The 23,441-nt window shown below is 36.9% G+C and overlaps 2 protein-coding genes across 3 annotated transcripts in view; one reads left to right on the forward strand and one right to left on the reverse strand.

Annotated features, from left to right (window-relative positions):
- The window catches only part of LOC308695000 (RNA polymerase II elongation factor ELL), a 44,022-nt gene extending 33,961 nt beyond the window's left edge, over window positions 1-10,061 (forward strand). Inside the window, exons 6-12 of the mRNA XM_081372887.1 lie at window positions 1,089-1,213; window positions 3,940-4,060; window positions 4,431-4,872; window positions 6,249-6,312; window positions 6,664-6,835; window positions 7,450-7,494; window positions 8,073-10,061. Coding sequence (XP_081229013.1) covers window positions 1,089-1,213; window positions 3,940-4,060; window positions 4,431-4,872; window positions 6,249-6,312; window positions 6,664-6,835; window positions 7,450-7,494; window positions 8,073-8,183 — 1,080 coding nt within the window. The 3' untranslated portion in view covers window positions 8,184-10,061. The remainder of the gene's footprint in view (window positions 1-1,088; window positions 1,214-3,939; window positions 4,061-4,430; window positions 4,873-6,248; window positions 6,313-6,663; window positions 6,836-7,449; window positions 7,495-8,072) is intronic.
- Window positions 10,062-12,068: 2,007 nt separating this feature from the next.
- pex11a (peroxisomal biogenesis factor 11 alpha) lies at window positions 12,069-16,712 on the reverse strand. Of its 2 annotated transcripts, XM_081372889.1 has the most exons (3): window positions 16,177-16,712; window positions 15,946-16,061; window positions 12,069-13,369 (listed from the first exon to the last, which is right to left on the reverse strand). In XM_081372889.1, the coding sequence occupies exons 1-3, from the start codon at window positions 16,230-16,232 to the stop codon at window positions 12,801-12,803; spliced, it is 741 nt and encodes a 246-aa protein (XP_081229015.1). In that variant the 5' UTR covers window positions 16,233-16,712; the 3' UTR covers window positions 12,069-12,800. The 2 variants fall into 2 exon arrangements, with proteins under 2 accessions (XP_081229015.1, XP_081229014.1); XM_081372888.1 differs by lacking the exon at window positions 15,946-16,061 and having other exon boundaries at window positions 16,177-16,636.
- Window positions 16,713-23,441: the final 6,729 nt, after the last annotated feature.

The raw sequence follows: 23,441 nt of genomic DNA on the forward strand, positions 1-23,441 counted from the left end.
TATTTATTTATTTTGTGGCAAAGCTGAATTTTCAGCATCATTACTCCAGTCTTCACTGTCACATGATCCTTCAGAAATCATTCTAATATTCTGATTTGGTGATTTGATTGAAACCGTTAACTCATAAGCTTGTTCAAGATTGTTTGATGAATAATTTTGACTTGACTCAATAAAAAGAACCAGTTCATAAGAAATCACAAATCAAAAAATCATGAATTGCACTGTTCATTATTACATGCAGGAAACACTTACTGCAAATGTAATTAACTAAGGCCACCCCACAAGATGATATCTAACCATCTGCGTATGAATGCACACAAAGTTTTCCTGACTGTCGCTAACAGAGGCTAGATTTGAAATTGTTCCACGTTTTTATGTTTGTCCCTTTCGTGACCGTTTTAGTTATAGTCTGGAGCCCGTGTAATATGTTGTTAATTAAAATTCTTTGTCAGTGTGACATTCTGCATCAGTGCCAATTTTTGTTTTTATCTCTCCCATCAATCCTACTTCAGAAAACACAGTTCAGTACTCAGCTTGTACAGATAATCTAGTTTATGTCCAGAGCTGCTTCCCTATTGCATTTGGGCAGGCGAGATGGCCGTGGCTGATTTTGTCAGTAGGTTTATTTGCTGAATGTTTCCTGCTGGGTTTATTTTCAGGAGTTCCTGCACAGTCAACAAGGGGAGGTTGCGGCGCTTGCGGTAGCAATCAGCCTGCTGCCTTAATGATATTTCGAGAATGGATCATGTTTTGACAGAGGGTTGAGCTGGCTTCATATCCCATTTGTAGAAGTGCTCTACAAAACGGCCTGTGCTGCAGTACATTTATGCTTTCTGTTTTACATTTACGAGGTCTGAATTGAATTAGTCTCCTCTGGATGTATTTAAGAATGTCCTTAAAAGGCCTATCGTATGTTATTATTCTTTCTCGCAAAAAAATCTGAAGTGTCATGTTTCTTCAAAAAGATGCTGACTGAAGGAAAGCTTGATGGTTCAAGTCACTCTTGAAATATTGTTTACTTAAGTGCATTTGGGAACAGAGGGCAGTTTCTGATTAGGAGAATAATTCTATTGTATATTTCCTTTCAGGTGGCTAAACTCAATCCCAAAGATCACAGCTTTACTCTAAAGGATGATTTCTACAGACATGTGCGAAAGGACTGGCCCGGCTATGTGGAGGAAGAGCGCCAACTCATTCAAAGGGTGTTGGCAAGGTACATTTTCTCAGTTCTTACAAAATCATTTTTTATCTTTTTGTAAATATTTATTGCCGTTTTAGTGAGTGAGACTCTAATCTACCATACTTTAACTTACTATATCTTTGCTTTTCTTTACTCTACTTCCAACCTTTTTTTTTTGTCTTGCATACTCCCACAACTGTTTGGACACATTTTTCAATACTTTATACATTCTCAATACATTACTCAACTCTTCACACGGTTCTTCTAACCAACTTTCAGCTTGGCACAGCATTTAATTTCACATTCAGAATGCTCGTAAACTATCAATACACTTAATCAGGCCATTCTTACATTAGCACACTAGCAAAGTTTCCACCCAACAAACAGACTTTTTCACTCAGAAAAACAATGACCTAAAAACACTGACTAGATGTATAGCATTATACATGTTTTCTTTTGAAAACTGTTTTTACAAATCAAGAATGACACTCAAATTTTGAGAATCCAGTGCCGTGTATATTACATGATCCATGCTTACATTACAGTACAAAATTAGAATTAGTAGAGAAACTTAGTAGAGCGTTGGCGCTTGCAACGCCAAGGTCATGGGTTCGATTCCCAAGGAAAGCAAGAACTGATAAGAATGTGAAATGCAACGTAAGTCGCTTTGGATAAAAGCGTCTGCCAAATGCATAAATGTAAATGTAAGTGTTCAGCTACATCTAATTGTTTTGATAGTATTGTAACATGGGAGAAGATGCTCAACTTAAGAAAGTGCATTTACTTTTAATTTTTTTGCATATTTAGATGTGCATGATGATATCAGCCAATGAGTTAATATAGGAAATAAATAGAAACATTTGCTTATTTAGTTGTTATAGAACAAAATGTAAAATTACATCTTACCCCAAGGGTCTAACTTTATCTTTTTACTTCAAAATAAAAATTTGATTCCTGAGAGGTCAACTAATGCGCTAAAATGTAACACAAAATGCAGTAATTTCATCAACTTTTCAGCGAGTGTGCTTGAGAAACACTGAAATGAATAGGGTTCAATGCTGGAACTATTGGTTGTTCCACGACACTCATTACTTCCACATTCCTCAATTCCCTTTTGAAGTCTATGGGAGTGTCGCAAACTAAATTTAGTTTAGTTGAAGTTTCTTATCTAATATTTACATTTTGTTTTATTTCAGCTTTATTTCAATTAACAAAAATGTATTTAATAGTTTTAGGTAAGGATAATAACCCTACTTTGAAACATGTTAAGCTTTCATAACAGTATAATTTCCCAACTTTCTTTGACTAAGAAGTGTTGTTGACGTTCAGCACAGTATTGTCATCCAGGCCGTGCCCCCGCAGTCTGCCGAGATGATGTGTTTTGGAGGCCCTATTAAGTATGCGTTTTAGCACAGATGATGTGGTTAATAGGCCTGTCTGAGCAGGAAGCCATGCGATTCACTGTGCTGTTGAGTGGAATTATGCTGAAAGCTTCTGTGCAGCCGCATTCAGTCCCGGAACAATAGGGGAATAAACGACAGCCATCCTGCCAAATACGAGCTTGGCAGCCGTGTTTTTGGGAGGTTTTCAACACTCCGCCTAACTGACTGTGTACTTCAGTTTCTCCTCTGCCTTCACCTCTGCCTCTCGATTTTTATGCGCTCTGCCAGTCAAAGGGTCGTAATGGGACAGCTCAAGATGCTCTTGCAATAATCCCCAGAATGGGACTTGCGCAACATGGCGTGTTTGCTGAAACGTGCATAAGTTTGTGGTCAGAATGTTTTTGAAAGAGGTCTCTTATGCTCACCGAGGTTGCATTTTATTTGAAGTAATACTGTGAAATTTTAATATATTTTATAATTTAATATATTTTCAAATGTAATTTATTCCTGTGATGCAAAGCTGAATTTTTCAGCATTCAGGGTCACATGATCCTTCAGAAATCATTCTGATTTGGTGCTTAAGAAACATTTCTTATTATCAATGTTGAAAAGTTTTTTTTTTTTTTTTTTGAAATCTTTATACGTTTTTTTAAAGCAAGTTTCAAAAGAACAGCATTTATTTAAAATAGCACTTTTGTAACAATGTAAGTCTTTTGACCAATTTAATGCAACCTTACTGACCTCAAACCTTTGAACTAGTGGCTTTTGTTTTACTATCTTTTTACATTTTATTTATTAGTTTAATATTATTTATAAGTAAAACGTATTTTTGATTTATATTTGACCATATATTACACAGTAGGTTTGTCAGGGCGCTTATGAGGAACGATCCTCCGTGTGATGAAAAGGCAGCTCTATAAGAGGAAGGAGCTGTAGGAAGCAGATTGCCAGAGGAAAGTTCCAGCAGAGTAGGAATGTCTCTGGCACCATTGTTCTCGTCACTGGACATTATCGAGGCTTTTGCCAGTCTCACTGCAGATGTTATCAGTTACCCGGAAATGCTAAGCTAGACTAACGAGCCCCGGCGCTCTGACCATCCGAACGCTGTGCAGCAGTATTAGTGTTTTTACACTCCGCTCAGGAATGACCCAACCTGATTAACACCCGAGCAAATCCTAGACCTTGATCCTGAGCTTTAAATGTTTAGGTCCTTCAGTAAGCATAACTGCACCTTTTAATAGCTTTCTGGAACAAGGAAGTTTATCTAAACTTGGGACGTTTCACGGATTTGTTTCAGAATTTAATTAGCGAAGGTTTCCTGATGGCAAGCATGCAAAGAATGACATTTTGACAGCGTCTCACTTTCTGATATTCCAGAAAACTCCAGCCTCTCAGCAGCAGCAGTAGCCAGTTGAAAAGCTTCCAGTCCAGCCATTCATTCCACAAAACCTCAGGGAATTCTCCATCCCAACTCAGCCCTGTCAAGAATCTCTCCATGGTAAATATGCACCTATAAAAAGAAGTGCTACTTTTTTCCCCCAGTCGCTCTCATTTTAAAGCTTTTGCATGTTGTATAATCTCTGAAATGGACTAGCAGGTTCTTATGTGCGCCGGTTTGTCGTTGAATATGTGATTGATTTACCTGCGATGAGTGAGAGGAGCCTCCTTTTCTTTTCTTTTTTTTTTTTTTTTTTCTTGTGAAGATCATGCTTGGCGCCGTCTGCTCTTTATTTATGGAGATGCTGGAGGCGCTTCAGTCACTGCTGTTTGCAAGAGCCAATTAAGCTGCTGGTCCACACTATTGCTAGTCATCATGCTGTTTTCCATCTGCAAACTTTGTGAAAGTCTCCTTCTTTTTTTACTCCCAGAAACGCCCAGTGCCTTCCGACCATCTAGAAAGTCAGACGCCGAAAAAGCAACGTTTATTAGACCAGAACATGCCCTTGCAATCTCCTTCCAATGGACATCTCAGCTCCTCCATGGGCCGTAGCTCCTCCGCTCATGGAAACACAAGTTTGCAAAGGGGGACCAGTACAGCCCAGCAGAGCCCAGATGGTCTTTACCAGCGGCACAAGCTCAGCGAGTCCAACAGCTTGCCCAAACCAGAACAGCCAGAACCAGCACATCAGCCTCCCAGCAGCCCCAAACACACAAGAACTGAACCAGAAATCCGCACTGACCAGCAGCTAGCGAATGGCCAGCACAAAAAGAAGAAGTCCAAGAAGCATAAAGAAAAGGAGAGGGAACGCTTAAAACCTGCGTGGGCCGAGACCAGTCCCGACCTCAAACAGAACCAAGAAAATATTAATGGTGGGTTAAAAGGCTTAAAAGTAAATATATTGCAATATGTTGGTGGATGATTTATTATTTGCAGAGAAAGTGCTAAATACACTACACTAAAAGATTAGGGGTATTTATATTGAAAATACATTAAATTGGTCAAAAGTGACAGAAATCATTTATTTAAACAATCTATTTCAAATAAATGCTGTTCTTTCTAACTTTCTATTCATCAAATAATCATAAAAAAAAATTCAATATGAGTAATAATAAGAAATTGAGCATCAAATCAGCATATTCGAATGATTTCTGATGGACTTTCACTTAAGACTGGAGTAATGATGCTGAAAATTCAGCTTTGCATCACAGGAATAAATTACATTTTAAAATGTATCCAAATATAGAGGTGTTATTTTAAATCATACTACTATATCAGTTTTTTTGTTTTACTTTTTAGGAAATTAATGCAGTTTTATATTTAAAAAACATAAAAAAATCTTCCCATCTCCAAACTTTTGTGTGTATAACTAGGAAAGTTAAATAATGATCAATACCATAATACATTATAGCCCATTTACACAACACAACACACAGGACGGGTTTTCGTATTCTTCAGTCTTTGATTTTATTGACATTTATTCTTTAAAATGAATATTATTTTAAAATGAATTTAATCATTTAAATTAACAAATCTTATTATTTATTAACAGCTTTTTTAAGCTCTTCTGTTAATCGGCCAAGAGATTTTGGAATCTGCAAAAAAACCTTGTATAACATGCAACCTTCGACATTCAATCACTTATCATCCATCTAAGTTTATGATAATGCTTGTTACATTGTACAATGCCAGGCAGTGATATTAGCAGGGATTGTGGTGATCATGATCAATATTTACTTGCACTGCCATAAGGGCAATGGAGTCATTGTTTCTCAGAGGGCATTTCCCTAGTAGATGTTTTTGATGCTTCATAACTCCAATTACATAAAAGAAAAACAAAACACCCTGTCTGTACTTCCTCTCAGAAGTAACTCAATGCAAGATGCTTTCATTTCAAGTGAAATGATGGCAAAACAAGTTCAGACATGCCAAGCAATTCAGGAAATGTTCCTGTATGTTTGTGTGTGAATGCACAGATGTGTGTGTGTGTGAGGTGACTGCTTGTCTGCGCCCTTCCCTAGCGCTAGCGTGGATTATTAACTCGCTAACAGCTGGCCGAACCACTGTAAAATGCGCAGAGCCCGAGACTGACGTCTTGTCAGCATCGACCGCCCTCCACGTCCCTTATCGCTACATTTGATAAATGCCTCCATCAGCCCGGGCAGGATGATATCTATGGCGCTTTGATATGTTTGTGTAGTGAGATTATATAAGCCTTTTTATGATTCTTGTCTGTGTTAATGTGCAGACCACGAACGGCCCAACACACCTGTCACCCGTGCCTCGCCCGATGAGCTGCCTGACTATTTATTGTAAGTAAGACCAGATTTCGGCTTTATTTAACTGCTTTGTGCTTCTGTATTTATTTACAGGTGGAGCATGTCTGTTGATTTTCATCGTAAATGAATGAAGGAATCGACAATGAACAGTGCTGCACATTTAAAGCTATAGTGCTTGATTAGTATTTAAATATAAAAAAAATATGTTTTTACTTTTTAACTGTCAAGGATCACAAACAGCACTGATCATTTCAGACAAACGCCTTAAGAATGAGAATACTCATTTATTTTGATATGTAGTGCCATCTACTGGTTTCACCTAGTGACTTGAATTATTGTCACTGTTAAAATGGTTTAGTTCACTCAAGGAACTTTTCTTTTCAGAAAATACAACACTATTACAGACTCTGATCAGCGACAGAGGTACAAAGAGGATTTCTGTGCCGAATACGACGAGTACAGAGACCTTCATGAACGCATAGGGAAAGTCACGGAGATCTTTGTGCAGCTGGGCTCTAAGATAAAGACACTGTCTCCTGGGACACAGGAGTATAAGGTATGGAAGAATACATCATATACACTACCGTTCAAATGTTTGGTGTCAGTATTATTATTCTTTTTTTGAAAGAAATTAATACTTTAATTCAACAAGGATACATTGAATTGATCAAAAGTAACAGTAAAGACAATATTACAAAAACTGATTATCTATTCATTAGACAGTCATGAATTTTTTTTTTTTTTTGCATGTATGATAACAATAAGAAATATTTATTAAGCATCAAACTTGCATATTAGAATGATTTCTGAAGGATCATGTGACACTGAAGACTAGAGTAATGTAGCTTTGCATCACATTTTAAATGATATTATCATAGAAAACCGTTATTTAATATTTTACTATATTACTGTTTTGCTGTGTTTTCGAACAATAAATGCACATTATGATGAGACTTCTTTCAAAAGCATAAAAAATCTTACCAACCCCAAACTTTTGAACAGTACTGTCCATTTTTAATGCAACTTTAATGCCCTGTTTTAAAAGTTACTCGTGGAAGCATGTGTCCGTGTTTTGCAAGATAATTCCTTGGCAAACTTTATATAACAGTTGCATAATGCATGATGTCAGAGGTTATTTTAGATTAATATGTTTGATTTTTATTATTCTAGATAATGGAAGATCAAATAATGGAGAAGTATAGGAAGTATAAGAAGGTAAGAGAATTGGATTGTGTTTGAAAAGCACGTTGAACTCCCATAACTGCATATTTAATATGTTAGGGACTGTCCAAACTAGAGTTAGGTTTAAATATACTAACTTAACTGTGAGCCTTGTTTTAATATTCTAATATAAATTCTTAAAATCCCACTCACTTTTCAGTGTTATCATATATACTGCTATTATAGTATTTATTAATATTTTTAATTAGCTATTATGTTTATATTTTATTTTGTTGTGCTTTTGTCATTTTAATGTTTAAAAAATAATAATAATTCTAATTAGCTTTAATATATTTTAATTTCAGTTTTAGTAATTTAAGTACTTCCAACTTATTTTATTTCAGTTAGCTGCCAAGGCAACTTTTTAAATGTTAATTTTTTTTTTTTTTTTTAAATGTTTGAGATTTGACTATTCTCAGTTAATAACATTACTGGACCGTTTCTGCCTTTGTATTCTGGGTCTATATGAAACCTGAACATCATATGTAGTGCATTTTTGATACCCAGCGCGAAAGCCCCTAAAGTATCGATATTGATTTTCAACGCGTTTATGATCTTCTCTGTCCCTGTAGAAGTTTCCGGGCTACCGGGAAGAAAAGAAACGCTGCGAGTATCTCCATCAGAAACTATCTCACATCAAAGGCCTGATTCTGGACTATGACCGCACACAAGCGCTCTCCTAGTTGCCAGCCATTCCACTCTCCTCCTCCTTCCCAGTCTGCTCGTACGGACCAAAAGACTCCTCGGTGGAAAAATCCAGGACCAAGTGTCTCTCCTTGGACACGACTAGGCATTTCCACATCTTTCCTCCGCACAAACTGTGGGTAACTGTGTGGAGGCAGAGGATCTAAGTCCAAACTATCAAACAAAGGCCAAGACCTCCGACTAGTGACTTAAGCCCTTTAAAGTTTCTGATTTTGATTAAAAAAAAAAAAGTGTTGAGGAATTTGGTTAGACGTGAGACACAACCTAAGCCAAAATAGTTTTCCCCCCACCCAAATGCAGCATACGTGTAACTGTTGCCCTGATCTTTGAGCTCTGACCTTCAAGGCTGCAGGCCGCTTTTAAGGTACAATCATAAAGCCCGGACGATGAGAGATGATTATCTTATCCGTGTTCGCTGTCTGTTATCGAAGCACAGTTTCTATTTTGATATTTTACTGAATGTATATTTGTACACTTGTAAGATCTTGACATCTATAATAGAGCGTTTAATCACTGGATAGAATAAGGGAAACCTGGAATTTTCTCAGCTCTGGGGTGATCCTACCGAACTGTGTAGAGTACGTCATATGAACGTCTGTGTGAAAGCACCTACGTCAGACTCTCAGTTAGACCAGACCTTTCTCTTTTGTGTGTGTGTAGCCACATGATGAGCTCTGGGATCCAAATTTAATCTCGAATTCCTGTAGCCAATTGTGTAATGAAAGGAAAGGTGATAACCTGGACGCATCAAAATGAGAGAAAAGAAAATCAAATATGACATATATGGAAGATTGTTTCCATCACAGAATAAAAAAATGAAGGTACATCTTGCAATTCTGCCTTTTTTCTCAGAATTGTGTAATATAAACCCTCAATTGCGAGTTTTAAAGTCAGTTGCGTGATATAAATTCACAATTGTAAGTTATATAGTCAGAATTGTGGGATATAAACTAGCAATTGCGAGAGAAAAAAAGTCACCATTTACCTTTTTTTTTATTCAGTGGCAGAAACGAGCTTCCATAAACATTCAGAAGTGATGATATTCTCCTGATTTTTGTGTCCAGGGTCCAGTGCTCAAACCACTACAGCACACTGTGTCCTTAAAATAATGATGTTGATAACATTATTATTCCGATTATTATTTGGACACTAAACAGCTGAAACAATCATGTTTTAAAGCACATTTAATTCCTTTTATCCTTGTTTTTTAACAAAAATGTATTGATTAATGAAAGAACATATTCATGACCTTATCTGTTGGATATGTTACAGGAACTGTATTTTTTATTGACATGTCGTTATTGGTTTAATTTCTTGAAGTTTGAAATAACACTGCGTTCTTTCCCTTTAAAGCATGAAGGTGTTTCTCTGAATCCATTTTTTGTTTTGTTTGGGTCATGTTTTATGTGAATGAAAGTATACAGTATGTCTGTTTTCCCAGAATGTAGGACTTGATGAACACAAACTGAGGATCTCACTGGTCTTCTACTTTTACGTAACGGCCCGGCTCAGACACCAAACGTTGTAGAAGCGGAGTCTTTCCAAAGTTCCCTCTATGTCCGTGTCATTCCTGTTCCTGCCCATAGCCTCATGTACATTATGGAAGTATTTTTTGTCACTTTTGCGCTTTGACATTTCTCTTGTGGAGACTGCTGATCTGTTATTTATGTCACTACAGTGTTAGTTCCTCTAATCCTTGATCCTGATTTGTTATCTGGCTGGAAAACTGATAGATAAATAAATGCCAAAATAGCATTGCTCTTTATATTGTTAACAGTTTGTTTCATCCTTTCATGGGGCAACTTCATGTATTGATGTAGATGCCTTAAATAAACTGGACCACATTAACTTAATTCTATGGACATGTCTTCTGAATTTCACTGCTTTGTGTGTTTAGCACAGTGTTGCTAACATTTACTAATAATATACAGATATTTTTGTTTATTGAAATAAAGCTGAAATAAAATATATAAATACTGGATGAAAAACTAAAATTGTCTTGGCAGCTAACTGAAATAAAATGTTTAAGTTGAAGCACTAAAACTGAAAATATAAAAATAAAAGTGAATTCAAAATATTAAACACTATAGAAGTATATAAATAATACTAAAATAACATTAGTTTACCTGATATCACTGGGTAATTAAACCCTGTAAATACAAAAGATCTCTTATTTTGAAGGACAAAAAATTGCAATTATCTACAAGTCCAATTATCTACATCCAACAATCTACTAAAGGTTTTACTTTACCGAAAAGCTGGTTTAACTAATGCTGCTGTCCACCGACTTTTTCATTTCCAGTTCTGAATATGGATGGATAAGGCATTTAATTTGGCATGACTTTTTTTTTTTTTTACTTTTTTTTACACCATAACTTGATCTTCGACTAACTTTTCTCTGGTGATCTACGTTGAACTTCTCCAATCATTTTGTCTGCTTAAATCCCACCCACTTCTTACAGTTGACTGCAAGACAGAGCGCATTTAGGCCACGCCCACACCGGGGGGGAAAACAATCCAACCGTCTCCATTGACTTTGCATTGCGAGAGGCTGCCTCCTTGTCATTTCTTAAATGCCTAAAAGCTGCTGTGTGACAAGGTGTACAGCAAACAAGCTAAAAACCCAGAAATAAGTTTTTATTAGCTCTCGACCCCAAAAAACGAGTGTTTAGGACATAAAAGTGGATACAGGCAGTTGAGACAGAGCGTCACGTGTCTCATTACTCTGAGAACTAGCGTACGCCCGCTGGAGGAGACCGTAATCGGCAACGCAGGATAGTTTATCTTACAGAAATATAATTTACAAAACTGACATTTGGATATTTGACTCACCAGTGACCAAATGTTTAACTTACTGCACACGTGGTGTATTTTTAGTGCATACTGAGTGTCAGGATCCCACAATTTACCCATTCGTTCCAGCCTGTATCCACTTTTATGTCCTCAAACGCTCGTTTTTTGGAGTCGACAGCTTATGAAAACTTAATTCTGGGTTTCTTAGCTTGTTTGCTGTACACATTGTCACATAGCAGCTTTTAGGCATTATTCTGTCTTTTGTTAGAAGCAAGAAATGACAAGGAGGCAGCCTCTCGCAATGCAAAGTCAATGGAGACGGTTGGATTGTTTTCCCCCTTGGTGGGCGTGGTCTTCAGATTATGACGCGTTGCGCTCTGTCTCTACAACGTTGACTAAAAACTGAAAACTTATGCATTTTGGGGACCTGAAAATGCAAACTTTTGAAAATGTTTTTTAAAATACAAGTTTTTTTAAATTATACCGTTATCATCTCTGTGTAAACTACAAAAACGCAAATTTGTGAAAACAGTGATTTCAAGCGCATGCGTATTACTGTTCTGTCTATAGGCAGGCACGTAGTTTTTCTTTACAAAGTTACATCGCCAACTACTGGCCTGACAGCAGAATACAGCATTTTTAGTCGTTTTTGTAGATCTGTGTGAAAAGGGATTGTTTTGACAAAGGAAAACGCGATTTTTATTATATTTTTGTCATGTAGATGAACCCTCAAATTTAGCCAATCTTCCTCAATCCAACACACAAATGATGGATAGAGCAAAGTCCCCGCCTTACATTTTTTCATTGTTTCACTCGAATGCATGTCAAAATACGAAAGAAACGATCTGATGCTACTTCTATTACGACTTTAAATCTAGTGAAGATTTCAACAAACTTTAAAACTAAATCACTACAAATTAATGTAGATATTTAAATATTCTGTATCCATAAGAGATGTTTTGTGCCCATAAGAATTTAGTTTTTACTCCTACCATTGTGTCTAATGTGGGGGTAAAACTGCTGCGATATTCTTTTGGCAGACGTGAGAAAACATACACCAAAACCTTTTTAACAGTGCATAAAAATTCCTTTATTAAAGTTCACAGCTTGTTCTTAGAGCTGTTTGTGCTGACAACCAATTATGCAGATCAGAACGTAATAAAAGTCATGATAATCCAAAATTGGAAATAACAACTATAACAAAACCCTGTCTGACATCTTAAATAAAATGTAAACAAGTCTAGGATCTGTCAGGATGAGGTAGAATAGATCTAATTTCACAGATGGTTTTCCACATAAAAGAGACTAAATGTTAAAAATAAAAAAAGCTGTGCATCTGCCACAATAGAGAGCAGCTTTTGCCTGGAAAATTAATGTCACAAGCTCCAAACATCATCTCAATATGATCAGTACCAAAGTGATATAATCTCTATTAAAAGTAGCCTACTAAACGGTGCTTAATATACAGGTGTATTATTTCACTAGGGCTGTTATGATAACACAACAACAGATCCGGCAAGGCACTCTATTTAATGAAAGTGTACACAGCATGTGGTCAAACACACACTGTGAAATCTCATCTAAATGATGCTATTTTTATTATTTTTTTGCAGGTGCACTGCTGCATTATGGGTATGTTCTATTTTCCTATCTCCCTTATACAACGATTATGTTGATCCCTTCACAAAAGCTTAATGGAAGTCTAATTTAACACTAGAATGTAATCAAAACATTTGTTAGGAAAGCACCCTTATTCAAGACGTTCTGGATGGTACTCTAGAGCATTTTCCTCATTCCCTAAATCATGGCTTGATTCTGAGGTTGGGCCTCAAGACTGACAGTATGCCTAACAGAGAGGAAACCAGCCCACAGAAGCCCACCACCCCTGCATTTGTCTGGTAAACGCCCAGTTTGTCAAGTGGAATGAAAAGATCACACACATTTTTAAGTGTATCGAGAGCCACAGATGGCTGCCCTCTGAGGCTCTCGAGGAGAAGGAAGAGGAACGCATCAAGCTGAGGCACTATGACACAAGCCACATCCGGGCTTTCATTGAGGTGCTGGTCGACTTTTTGCTGGTAGCGTCTGTCCCGAGACTTCTGCGCCATAAGTTGGACGATCACGTAGACGTCTCTGGTTAGATTCATGACCAAGGACAGGAAATAGAAGCGAGTGGAGTTCAAGCTCCAGCGCTCCTTGTCGATATCTTGTATCAGCCCGATACTTCTGGCCCAGAGTATGTTGTCACAGATGAAGTACAAGGCACGGCTGAGGTTGGAGAAAGTCAGGCAAAAGCGCAGCACAGGGTCAGAAATATGAAGAGTGCTCTTGGCCGCATTGATAGAGTTCACCGTGTTCCCAAGCCTGAATACTGAAAAAGAGCAAAACAGACCCATTATGGATGATATTCTTCTCATTTCTCATTTGGGGGAAGAGTCAGAATGTCAAGTTTAACTGCACGAGAAGGAACTTCAGATTTAACAAGCAAGTCACGGAGATTGTTTTGACATTTAAAAAACAATTTCTTGGAAACGGAACTTCTTTAAAAATACCTGATAATTTAGGATCACTAGAAGTAATATGCCATAAAAAACCTGATAATTTAGGCCGTGTGTCCACCAAAGCGTTTTTAGCCAGCTGAAAACGCTAGACGCTCTGCTGAAAATGCCTAGCTGTGGGTGCTTGAGAGGTGCTGTGGGACGGGTGCTTTTTTTTCAGTTGAGACGCTTCGTTGCTATGATACAGAATATCCGCAGCACCGTTTACTTGTACGCAGATAATTTGTTTCATACTAAAAATTAATTTTTCATCCATTTTGTTCGGTTAGCTCTGCTGGTTGATGTCATTGTACAGAAAGAATTTGTGACAGTTGGTTGGTGTGGTATTTGTCCCGCTTCTCCTCCACTGTGATTGGTTGGTTGGGTAAAAAGTGACAGTGATGAGCGCAGCGTTTTACGCAAAGTTGAACATTCTTCAACTCTCGGCGACCTGTAAAAAACGCAGAGCGCTCGGCGCTTTAGCGTGAAAAAAAGCTCAGCGCCTCGCTACGCTCATGGCGTTTTAAAAACGCGGTGCTCCCATTGAAAACAATTGAAAAAACACGCCAGCCGCGTGAAAAAAACGTTTTGGTGGACATACGGCCTTAGGATCACTAGAAGTAATATGCTAATGCCTATTTAAACGGACAATATGTAATTTTTTCGCCGCAAAGGGTCGCTAACCTCTTACAATAACAAAGGCGTAGTTTGATGACGCAACATTTGCTAAGAATTATGGATCTTGTCGTCAACGTCAAGCCGACCGATCTAATAATGTTTATGGATGAGTGAAAACATCGATGTTTTTATCATGACTGTGATATGAAGCAGTTCGGGATTGCTAAGAGACAGCTATCAGCTCCACACGCGACGTGAGTCCCGCGGATATAAAAGGAATATGGACATTTCATTCTACCGAACTACACGCAAGTGTAGAATTACAACTCACAGGTCAGTTTATTAGACAAATTAAACTTGTGAGGTAACGCAGCGCTGTTTCACCTGGTCTAACATTACACTATCACACTAAACTATATTTGAATGTGTTGAAATTTATGTGTTAGTTTGTCTGTATGAGACTAGCAGTAAGCTAGATCAACATTAGAATAACATACAGATCATATTATAACATTTTATCATTGTTTAACTCTATAACATTGATTAGTTTTATGTAAATGTGCTCACCTGTTTAATAAAGTACATGTAGGAGCGGTCGAAGTCTTGGACGTGGAGCTCTCGGCATCTTGAAAACACCACGCTGATATGGATTCTCGTTTTAGTTCTCCTTTTTTATCCAAAGTCTGCTTGCCATGGTCCATAATGTTTGAACGAAACATTAACAGCGTGCAAACAGACATTACGAACTACACAGTTGTCCACGTCTGTCGCCTTGGTTACTATCAGAGGGCTCTGGTTACTATGGCAGTACGAGCGGAAACCAGGGAGAAGGCGGATATGACGCCATTGACGGCGACAAAACGGAAATAAAGAAACGGTCCGTGTCTTCGAATTAAATTACAAATTTCTCCTGGTTTGAAAGTTGTTGGAAACAGTCAGGATAATGTAAGTACAAAACTAAAAAAATATATATAACATAAATATAGTGATTTTAACTATTTTTAAAGCAAAAAAACTACATATTGTACCTTTAAAGCTTTACGGAATTACGCACCTAATGCTGAAAACTTGGCAGTGCAAATGGAGTGCTTTATTTAACAATATCTTTTGCATTTCTAATCCAAATAACGCCAAACTTGGCACTGCACTTACTCGTGCCCGTAGCAAGACACATAGCAAGTGTTGAAGAGTTGCTTTTTATTACCTTTAGCTCGTAAGCACTGTATCTGAGGTATATCATCAAATTTCTTTTTAGCATTTTCGATTCATTCTTTACAGTAACCCCAAACAAGAAAATATGTTGGGCGGGACTTGATTTTATCTATCGCGAATTGATTGGATGGTTGTGGTTTGCTATTGCTGTGATCTCATGTGATTGACAGGTTGCCCCGCCCTCGCGCCAGTAAACACGTCATCAGAGAAGAGAGGAGGTTTCAATGAGAGAGGGATTTTGATTGAAGATTACAATGCCACATGAATTTAAATATATGTGTACAGATAAAGCATTTATAATGAATAGGCTACTGCAATATTCCATGAAAATATAATATATAGTTTATTTTGATTTCAAGGTGACTTTAAGTAGAATAAATGTTATTAAAATGTAAAGTTAGGTTACTACAGAGATAAAAAATGTAACTGGCATACATAGTATCTCATTTATAGTAGTAACTAATAAATAAGTACTAGTTAAGCTGGAATACAAACTAGTAACTACTGAGAAAGAAATAAAAGAACCTTTGTTTTGTGTGTGATTGTTTTGTGTTATGTAACAGTAAATGTTCATTCTTACGCTTCCGTCCCGAACTCATATTAGACTCCAGAAACTGCAGCTTTTTCACCAGCTCTTTTCTCTTCGCTTCATTTCTCAGAAGGTATTTCGCCAAAGCGCATGCATATTGGGTTGCTCTAAAGCAAACGAACAAATCAAATGTTCAGACATAGTCTTGCTCATCTTTTATAGGAAAGCATTTCAGTTCAGTGTTGTTTTGAGGGATGACAAGCTTTGAGAAGAGGCACTGACCTGAATATGCGGTCCCTTCCTTGACTTTGGTTAGTGAAGCTAATGAAAGTTTCCATGTGTGCAACAGTAGCCAATGTGCAACAAAACTGTGCAAAATTCTTTCAGGATTCTTTGAGGAGTAAATGACTAAAAAGTCGAAAAGCAGTGCATACTCAAAGTTAAAGATCCGTGTTGGTGTTGCTGTCACTGTATGTCCTGTCAAAACCACACGATCCTGCGCATAGATCCTGCGTGGTTGTGGTGGGAACTGAGGTGAAAGTTCATGCAACATACAAAACACACGCTGAACCAAAGAACAAACTTCAGAACGATTTAGTAAATCATTATTGTGTCGCGCTAATAAAAATGAATACAGCTTATGGCTGACTAATTATAGGAGAGTTAAAAATTAATGACATTACAAAAATTTATGACGGACTTTTTCTTTTTTGGCGATAGGAAGTCCGATTCATTTTCCGGAATCGGTTCTTTCAAACAGTTCGTTTCTCAAATGTTACGTCATTACGTAATTGCGTCATCACACGGTCCCTGTCATCCCAGTCTGATTTTAACATTTAACATTTCTAGTAATAGCCAGGCCAAATGTAGACAGTGTTTTTATTGTAATTGAATGCATCGCAGTTTTGTTTGTTGCAATTATAATTCAGTCGCAAACATATTTCCTTTACTTTTTATTGTAACATGTCTTCTTCTCGGCTATTAACTTAGCCTACTTTTCGCCCCAAAAGTAAAATCCTCCTCCGTGATCTGTCGTGAATGAATCGTTTACACTGCCTCTGTGAAGCAGTTCGCCAGTTTCATTGAAAGATCATCCGACTCAAAAGAGCGATTCTTCATTGTAGGGTTGTTTGGTTTAGTTCCACCAACACACGAATATTCGAAGTTATGTTACAATTGTAACGAACATCATTAATGCTCTTGTTTTTGTAATTTTAGAAAGTTTTTATGTTAATTGTCGTCAAGCTCGAGTTTTAAATCGGATGTTTTTGGATGATGGATCAGTCACAGTGTGTACTTCCGGATTTAACTGACCAATGACTGGTTCAGGATTAGAGAACGGAAATACCTGGATTAGAACCGCAGGTTAGTTCCAGTCAGTTCATTATGCCTCTGCTGTTACATTTAAATGCAGTCTTTCTTGACGTATACGTAGTTATTTTGTTCCTTAAAAATCGGGAAGACGTGATAATATGTGACCCTAGATCACAAAACCAGTCACATGGGTCATTTTTTTTAAATTGAGATGTATAATCATCTAAAAGCTGAATAAATAAGCTTTCCATTGTTACTTTGTTAGGATAGGACAGATACAACTAGGCCTATTTGAAAATCTGGAATCTGAGGGTGCAAAAAAATCGAAACATTGAGAAAAATGCCTTTAAAGTTGTCCATTTATGTTCGTGATTGTGCTGCATTCACTCACAAAAATACATGTTTTATATATTTACGGAAGGAAATTTACAAAATATCTTTACTTAATGTCCTAATGATTTTTGGCATAAAAGAAAAATCGATAATTTTGGCCCATTGTTGGCTATTGCCACAAATATACCCGTGCGACTTGTGACTGTGATCCAGGTTCACATATATGCATTTGTCTCATAACAATACAACAATTTATGTATTTTGCATCTACTTTCATATAATGATCATTACTTATGTTGTTATAGGCAAGTCAATTGAATTCTTATTTATTTCAGAGTAGGACTCAAGCATGTTGATCAAGTTGTGAGTGTATGTGCATTTTAAAGTAGTTGTCTGAATTGCGAAAGTGTGTTTACATTGGATTCAGTTTGGAGTTTAGTGATAACAGATATTGCTCATAATACATGTTAAGTAGGCTACTAAATTCTATACTGCGGGACTGCAAAATCTTTTTAGCAACTGTTTATTAAATGGTTTTGTGTGTCATACAATGCAATAGGGAATTCTTTACATAAAACACATTGTAAATGCAGGGCCTTGACAGTCCAGCTGAGTGACTTGAATGAGATTACCAGGCATAGCCTACTTTCTATTTTTATACACGATTCTGCTTGACATTTGAACTGCTCCCATATGATTACCAAAGTCGTTTCGATTGCCTTTTGGAAGAATATGTCCAGATTATTATTTGTGTTTTGCTTAATCTTCTATATTAATACCAGATTCAATAATAGATTTCAGAATTATGATTATGAAAACGCCTTGTTTTGCTATCAGTAGAAAACCATAGGTCAAGAGATGAGATGCTCCTGCAATCAGATATAGTGAAAGCTCATTTTTGTATGATGAACGCTTCTCACTTTCTTACATAAAGATGATATAGACTGCGAAATTTAAAATGAATCATCTATGATATTTTTCCCGGCCTTTCATTATTCCTCTTGATGTGAACTATTACATGTTTTACATTTACAATGAGTTATTTTTTAAATTATTATTATTTTCATTTCTGATATGCAGACTTAAAGAGAATATTTAGGATTGGGCATGTTTATTTATTTTTTAATATTACGGTATAATCATGTTAGATTGATGACCTTAAGTCCAAAATGATAAGATCAAAGCCAGAGTTCATTAATGCTGTCAATCATTGCTTTATGAAGCTTGCATAAAGTTTAAAATCACCATCTCTACACAGAATTAATCGCGTGTGTGTGTGTGTGTGTGGTGCATATAGAATTATTTTAACTTTAAAAACATCACTGTACTATCATGCTTTGTGAAAGTCAGATCAGATCACACCTGCAGGGGTCAGTGTTTAATAAAGAAAGAAACTCAGTGTCAGTCTCACACAGTGTTTAGTGGATTCTCAAAAATGTCTTTGCACACACCGACCAAACACACTTTAATCATGAATTCAACCACCTCAGGGCTGCAATATGGCATTTTGAAAAGCGGTTGAGTTAAAGGCCGCCTCAAATAAAATATGCAGTGACATTTTTGTCACTTTTACGATATCACACAGTGTACCTTATTATGAATCTGCTATAGTGCCATTCAGGCTATATTTGATGCAATGAAATGGTTTTATTTGCATGCATGATATTGTCTTAGTTATTAAGTGTTCCTGGAACAGCTGAAGTTTGGGAAAGCACAGATGGTTTACCTAAGAATACAATGTTCCTGAAGAAGCATATTAATGTGGCTTATAAACAAACAATAAATTTAACCAATGCATTTTTAGCTGTCATTGTGTAGATAATACTAATTTTTGATTATATTGCCTTCCAGACTGTGATGTTTGTGAGGAGTGTTGATGTGTTTTAAACTGTCACAGACGTTTAATGCCACGTATTTTGAAAAGAGCTATCATTAAGATGTGTACAGCGAGTTAAGTATTTACAGAGACACATAGCACATTTAAAAGCTATTTAATATGAAATATATATTTTTAAGATATTTAAAAGAGAGAAAACTGTATGTATGAATTCCAGGAAAACACAGAACAACTTTGTAATTGGAATTATTGATTGAAGAATGGGTTACTTTAAACATGCCTGGAGGCGAGTAAAACAAAAGTATTTTTCTGCTTTCTCCTTCTTCCAAGAGTAGGTTATTTTGAGATATCTAATCATATTCAAAATGGTTGCCATGCAGGTGCAGTGCATCTATTGTGAAAGTGTGGAGTGATTCTTTTCTGAGATTGTAGATAATGCAACGTGTGCTGCTGTGATTGTGAATGTCTTCAAATCCTATAAGGTTTGAACACAAGAACTGTTAGTTTGTTTTTTCCGCTGTGTTGTGCCACAGTCAGAATGATTATGGTCAACAATTCATGTAAATGGCTCAAATGATAGAGACCTCTGGCTTTTTTGTTGGATTGCACTTTCTTTTAGCACTGACATAATGGTAACTGCTTTTACAGGTTATGGTATTGTGCAAGTAGCTGCATTTAAACCTAATTTCAACACTTAGTTCTGCTTTTAGGCTGCCTTGGGAATATAGAGTGCATATTTATTTGTTTGTTCCTTTGCTTTGAATTGCTAAAGATGGGCTTTAAAAATTAACTTAAAAAATTCAAACGAATAAAAATAGCAAAATAATAAATCAGCTGTTTCAGTATAATGGCTGATGAAAATGTTTAAAGTAGTTTGAAATAAAATCCATGCACTCATAGTATAGCTGACTAATTATGCTAAAGTACATTTTTATATTCGCAATTGTTACAAATATATTATTGTTTTTCTTAAATCAATTTTGTATTGCTGTTTTGTTGGTATTTGCTTGGTTTGTTCTTTATTCATTATATGGACGAATGGGATGCAATTAGAATATGCATTTTACACTTTCATCCTACAAAATACACATTGTCATCCTGCATAATCTCTTATAGGCATTTTATTTTTAGTGTATTTGGGCTTTTTTTCAGCACTCTCAGATTCATATCACATCTACAGTCATTATTCCAACCTCAAAAGACATGTAATTTAAAGCGAGCCTTTCATGTTTATATAGGAGGCTGGCCAAAGCCATCTAAAGAAACAACTGTTGAACAAGTTGCATCAAACAGAGATGCATTCAAGCTGTGTGTTCAAATGAAAAAGGCAAAGCATTTGTGCAGCTTTGTTTTGCTCAAAAGATAATAATGACAAAATCCATTTTTTCTTGTTTTCTTTTCCTTCAGCTAAGATTGCTTTCAGGGTTTGAATATATTACCATTGTTGTTTAATGCAATGATATTGAGGCTAATTTATTATTATTTGGGGCTGAGAATAACTCTAAGTCTAAAGGTGAAATGCATCATTCAGAAAATGAAATCCAGTTCAAATTATAATCATCTCTCTCTCTCTCTCTCTCTCTCTTTTAAATTCACAATGATAAATCATGTATTTTGCTCCTCTGTCCAAAGAGACTACGGTAGAATGAATTGCAAGACTGCTGAGATGCTAGCAAAGAGTTTGGGCGAAAGCTGTCTATCACTGTACTGTGTGAATTTCAATCACACCAACAACATCCAAGCCAGCCTGTTGATAGTTTTGCATTTTTCAGATATACAGTAAGAATTTAAGACACGCTTATAATATAGGCTGATCATATTATGAAGATATCAGGTGATATTTATCGTTTACTTTTGCAGGACTCGCAGAATAACAAAAGTCCAGTATATACAATTCTCATAAATCAAAGCTTTGAAAGTTCTTTGATCAGTACCTTAGTTCAACCAATTCTGCCTAGAGCCAGAGAATGCTTACTGTAAAGAGTTCATTAACAGTGAGTAAGGGGCGAAAACTATCCATGCTCGGGGGCAGACAGCTGAGAGAGATTAGACTCTTATTTTGTAATGTGTCCACTTAAAGACCCAGACACATGATTGCCTACTAAAACCAGAGATTAGTAGCTAATACGTGCTTTTGGCCCCTGCAAAACTGCGGCATCAGTACAAAAGCACTCAATTAAAACATGCTTGTGGATACAGAATTATCTTATTGCAGGAATTACATGCTTGTCAGATGATGAACTGTTTTACTGTATATTCTATGTATCCAGGTTGTTTCAACGGCCTAAGACACTGGAATATTATGCTCCACGTAGGATAATATGAAAATTGTATAGGATTATGGATGTTTTACATTCACACTCAATCAATACTTTTTTTCTTTTCTTTTTAAATTACCACACTGAGTATCACAAAAAAATACTGAATATACACTCACCTAAAGGATTAATAGGAACACCTGTTCAATTTCTCATTAATGCAATTATCTAATCAACCAATCACATGGCAGTTGCTTCAATGCATTTAGGGGTGTGGTCCTGGTCAAGACAATCTCCTGAACTCCAAACTGAATGTCAGAATGGGAAAGAAAGTTGATTTAAGCAATTTTGAGCGTGGCATAGTTGTTGGTGCCAGACGGGCCGGTCTGAGTATTTCACAGTCTGCTCAGTTACTGGGATTTTCACGCACAACCATTTCTAGGGTTTACAAAGAATGGTGTGAAAAGGGAAAAACATCCAGTATGCGGCAGTCCTGTGGGCGAAAATGCCTTGTTGATGCTAGAGGTCAGAGGAGAATGGGCCGACTGATTCAAGCTGATAGAAGAGCAACTTTGACTGAAATAACCACTCGTTACAACCGAGGTATGCAGCAAAGCATTTGTGAAGCCACAACACGCACAACCTTGAGGCGGATGGGCTACAACAGCAGAAGACCTCACAGAGTACCACTCATCTCCACTACAAATAGGAAAAAGAGGCTACAATTTGCACAAGCTCACCAAAATTGGACAGTTGAAGACTGGAAAAATGTTGCCTGGTCTGATGAGTCTCGATTTCTGTTGAGACATTCAGATGGTAGAGTCAGAATTTGGCATAAACAGAATGAGAACATGGATCCATCATGCCTTGTTACCACTGTGCAGGCTGGTGGTGGTGGTGTAATGTGTGGGGGATGTTTTCTTGGCACACTTTAGGCCCCTTAGTGCCAATTGGGCATCGTTTAAATGCCACGGCCTACCTGAGCATTGTTTCTGACCATGTCCATCCCTTTATGACCACCATGTACCCATCCTCTGATGGCTACTTCCAGCAGGATAATGCACCATGTCACAAAGCTCGAATCATTTCAAATTGGTTTCTTGAACATGACAATGAGTTCACTGTACTAAAATGGCCCCCACAGTCACCAGATCTCAACCCAATAGAGCATCTTTGGGATGTGGTGGAACGGGAGCTTCGTGCCCTGGATCTGCATCCCACAAATCTCCATCAACTGCAAGATGCTATCCTATCAATATGGGCCAACATTTCTAAAGAATGCTTTCAGCACCTTGTTGAATCAATGCCACGTAGAATTAAGGCAGTTCTGAAGGCGAAAGGGGGTCAAACACAGTATTAGTATGGTGTTCCTAATAATCCTTTAGGTGAGTGTATATATATTACATGAATAATTGCAAAAATGACAAATAATTTGGCTACATCTTAGTATGCAGTTAAACTAGTGTATGGGTAACAAGTAATCAGATTACTTTTTTCAAGTAACTAGTAAAGTAGTTACTTTTACAAATAAGTAATGCAAGTTTTTCCCATGTATCGACTGACAGCTCTCCTGTCCCCATCTTGAGAGAAAGTGCAGAGGCGTTGTGTGTGAACATGATGGTTATTGTAGATCTAGACTAAATGTGAGCATGTATTTACTCATCTCACTTGCACAAAAACAGATAAAGTATTCCTCAAAATGAATAAAATTGCAATAATTAAATGTTAAATAATCAACGCATTCTCATCCTAGGGCGTCATATAGGGGTGTGCATTGGCACTGCCCTCACGATTCGATTTGATTA

This window comes from Scardinius erythrophthalmus (assembly GCF_964197995.2).
Source record: "Scardinius erythrophthalmus genome assembly, chromosome: 8".
NCBI classification, from domain to species: Eukaryota; Metazoa; Chordata; class Actinopteri; order Cypriniformes; family Leuciscidae; genus Scardinius; species Scardinius erythrophthalmus.

Coding starts and splice junctions, on each gene's coding strand:
- pex11a (XM_081372888.1), bottom strand. CDS start 16,447: ATGTTGCATGAACTTTCACCTCAGTTCCCACCACAACCACGCAGGATC. Junction 13,370..16,176: donor GGAAGGGACCGCATATTCAG/GTCAGTGCCTCT, acceptor GCTCTTTTTCAG/TATTCAGGCTTGGGAACACG.